At 53.5% G+C, this 3,558-nt stretch overlaps 1 protein-coding gene across 1 annotated transcript; it reads left to right on the top strand.

Annotated features, from left to right (window-relative positions):
• NGA_2085000 (uncharacterized protein) lies at positions 1–592 on the top strand (the record flags this gene model as incomplete). Its single annotated transcript, XM_005856270.1, has 1 exon — positions 1–592. A coding segment is annotated over one exon (592 nt), but the record flags the coding sequence as incomplete, so codon positions are not given.
• Between the last annotated feature and the right edge of the window lie 2,966 nt (positions 593–3,558).

The raw sequence follows: 3,558 nt of genomic DNA, 5'->3' as shown, positions 1-3,558 counted from the left end.
CCGTGTCAACTACATCGTGCGCACCTACGCCGGGCGCAAGCGGCTCCTGCTGCAGCCTACGAACCTCCACCCTCCGAACCCTGCCTGCTTTGTCTGCAACCGCTCCAGCCTGGACGTGGTCTTGGACACGGAGGCCAGCACGCTCAGCTTCCTGGTGGAGAAGGTCTTGAAAGGCTCCCTGAGCTTCGCCCAGCCCACCATCACGCTTCGAGGTACCAACATCATCTACGAGGAGGGCGAGGACGCGGACGAGACCATGGCGCGTCGCAACCTCCCCCTGGCCCTCGCCTCGCTCCCTGCGGGGGGCATCCGGGATCAGAGCACTGTCGAAGTAGACGACGTCTCCCAGGACCTGACCCTCCAACTTCACGTCTACCACAAGCGCTGGGAGGGCGGGCCGGAAGGGGCGGGGCCTCCGCCGGAGGGTTTCCTCCTGGGCGGGAGCGCGAAAGAAGCCCTGAAAGGAGCGGCGGCCGCGGCGGCAGCGCAAGCCACCGAGCGCCAGAGGGCACAGCATTTGTATGCGGCGGAAGAGGAGGTGAAGAGTACGTTGAGGGTCCAGGTGAACAGGAAGCGGGGGGGGGAGGCCAGGGAGGAGAGGGAGGGGCACGTCAAGCGGTCGCGCGTGGAGGGAGGGGGAGGAAACGGGGAGGAGGACAGGTATAGGGCGGTGGAGGTGATCGACGGCGAGGAGGGGGAGGGCACCACAGGGACGGAGGGAGAGGGACGAGAGGTCGGTGGCATGGGGGATGGGGGACGGGGGGCGTTTGAGCCCGTGGTCGTCCTGGATTGAGAGTGTGGGGCCCAATGATTGAGAGCATGGCGTGGCTCGAATCGTTTGGTAAGTTTCATCGTGAGAGTTGGTCCGTATCCACATTGTGTATGTGTATACGCAACCGTCGCTTTGGAGGAGACTCATGGCTTCATAGACGTGCACGGATGGCCAATATTTTCACGCGCAGATGAATCGAGGCTTCAAACAATCGCATTCCCAGGGTCTTGGTACCCAAACAAGTAACCAAAAGCCCACAATTTCTTCCAGCATAATTGGCTTTTATTGATATTTTTTCCTCCTGCACACACACCTTCGTACATTTTAACAAAGATGCCACAAAACTGTAGAAGGATTCTATATATGTTCAGGTGACCACACCCTGTGTGTGGGGGCGAGGTGAGGGGGAAACAGCATGTCCGTCCCCTGCCAACGCATACAAAAGCAGCTTTCATCGCTCTGAAGCATCCTTACTGGACTCTTGTAGATATGCAGATATTCTTGACGAACAATTGGAGACAAATTCCGTTTATGTCTTTCTAAAAGGTATGACCTGCATGATCGCTGGTCAGTATGCAAAGTATCACTGAAGCTTTACTTCGTCAGTACGCAATGCATCGAATGGGTTTTACTACCAAAATTCATGGGAAATTCAACCTCGAAACCTACACGATACCAGAATTAAAATGAACCACATCCACATGCAACAGGCACGTGCACCTTAAAACACAGCAAAGCAAAAAAAGAATCCGGCCAAGTGCTAAAATGGTGGTGCTGCAGCGGGGAACAATAAGTGTAACGGTTTCTCGGCGACCCAGCGAGGACCTTGAGGGCCATCGCCCCAAAGCCGCATGATGCAAAATATGACACAGGAAATACATGTCGTTCAAAACATTTTTTTGTACCATGTGCACTCATTGCAGTAAAACGGTACCATACAACCTAAAGGTATTATCTATTTCTCGCATCGACTTTTGGGAGGTCCAGGGAGACGAGCATACATTGCCGTAAAACACACAGGGCTGATTTCCTTGGCCCATGTCTACTCATCGAAGCGGAACATTCCACGGCAGGGCGCGAGGGAGCTGGCCATATATAGCACTTCTACTGGGCACATTGATATCATGTGCTTTCAATGGGCCATGGACCGTGTCAAAAAGGCTAAGCGATCGACTTGTATGGAACACGTCTTACGCAAGCTTACCCCCTGAAGTGCCTGCCAACCGTAAAGAGCCAAGCGTCCATAATTTAAGTCTGTTCAAGAGCATATCAAGAAGAAATAGGGAATCCCCCTATGAATCTACCGCGGGATGTGAACGGCCGGAATCCTTTCGTCGCTGTGGCGACTGGCAGGAGGAATACATGGCATTGCATCGCCAGATCCTCGCAGGCGAACGCCCTCCGCGCTATTTGATCGCAGTCCTTCCCCACTACGGCCTGGCAGACCAACTGGTCGGAGTCATAACCTTGTTCTATTGGGCTTTCCTCACTGGGAGGGCGTTTCAAATAAGCACGGGAGGGCAGCCTCTTCCACCTTTGGAGGCTGCTTTCGACGCCCCGTTCGTCAATTGGACGAGACCTGCGGGCGACTCACCGGTTCTTACTCAGCATTTACACCTTGAATATGAAGGAGAAAGAAGGTACCCCGCTACGCACCCTGCGGTTCCCAATCTGAGCGAGTACGGAAGCATGCGCCTGATCAATGGCTTTTACGACATTCTTTCCACTGAAAACCTGAGTACCATCCCAGAGGTGGAGGACAACAAGTCAGTGCTTTTCATGACGTCGAATCGGGGCTGTACTCAACGAATTTTTAATAATCCGCACTACAGTCAGAAGCTCTATGATGTCGGGCTTCGACCTGAAACTGCATTTGCGTGCGCTTTCCGTTTTTTATTCGCCCCCAGCCAGGTCACGCGGAGCGCCCCAGGATGGCAACTGGCCAAAAGCCGTCTGCACCCTCCATCCCACGCGAATGATAGCATGACTGAAGGGCAGGATCCGTCTTCCAAGCCTGAGAATGTCCTACGCATTGGCATTCAGATCCGCGTCGGTGATCGAGTATACCGCTCTCATACCGATGATGTCCAATTCGAAGATTATATGCCATATTTCGACTGCGCCCGTACAATCGAGCGCCACAAGAGGACCTCGGAAACGACCAAGGTCGTGTGGTATCTAGTGTCGGACTCGCAGCGGCTAAAAGAAAAGGCGCTGGAGAGGTTCGGGCCAGATTTACTCGTCACCTCCACCCAGCCGAACACACATGTTGCCCATACTCAACCCAAAGATTTAGAGGAAGCTGATAAAATCATGATGGGTCTTGGATCTGCCGCTGCTGACATGCTTGGCCTCGCAGAGAACGATTACTTTGTCGTGACGCAAAATTCCGGCTTTGGTAGGATCGGCGCCTTGCTGAGCGGACGATGGAATCATATCTGGTCGTTGTCCTCGACAAGCAATGAACGCTTATTGTGTCGTCCTGCGGATTATGTTCGGCTGGAGGACATGGCCAGCACATGGAGCGGTGTGTAGGTAGGGTTTTACACCTTGCTTGCCTCGATCCCTACATCGAAAGAACAAACTAGCATGTAATAAAACCTACTCCCGGAGAGTTAAAACGTTGCTTTCCACTAACCCTAACAGATCTTTTCCCCCAAATGATGTATGCACCTTTTAGGCTGTAAGGTTAGGATTAGGGTTAGCGTTAGCGTGGTGACGGACGTCGTTGCTCTCTGATCCCCTTGTACCCATACCTTCCCTCCTGCTATCACGTCTCTGGACAC

This window comes from Nannochloropsis gaditana, assembly GCF_000240725.1.
Source record: "Nannochloropsis gaditana CCMP526 unplaced genomic scaffold scaffold012, whole genome shotgun sequence".
Classification (NCBI taxonomy): domain Eukaryota; class Eustigmatophyceae; order Eustigmatales; family Monodopsidaceae; genus Microchloropsis; species Microchloropsis gaditana.
This window is presented reverse-complemented; position numbering and strand designations above follow the sequence as displayed.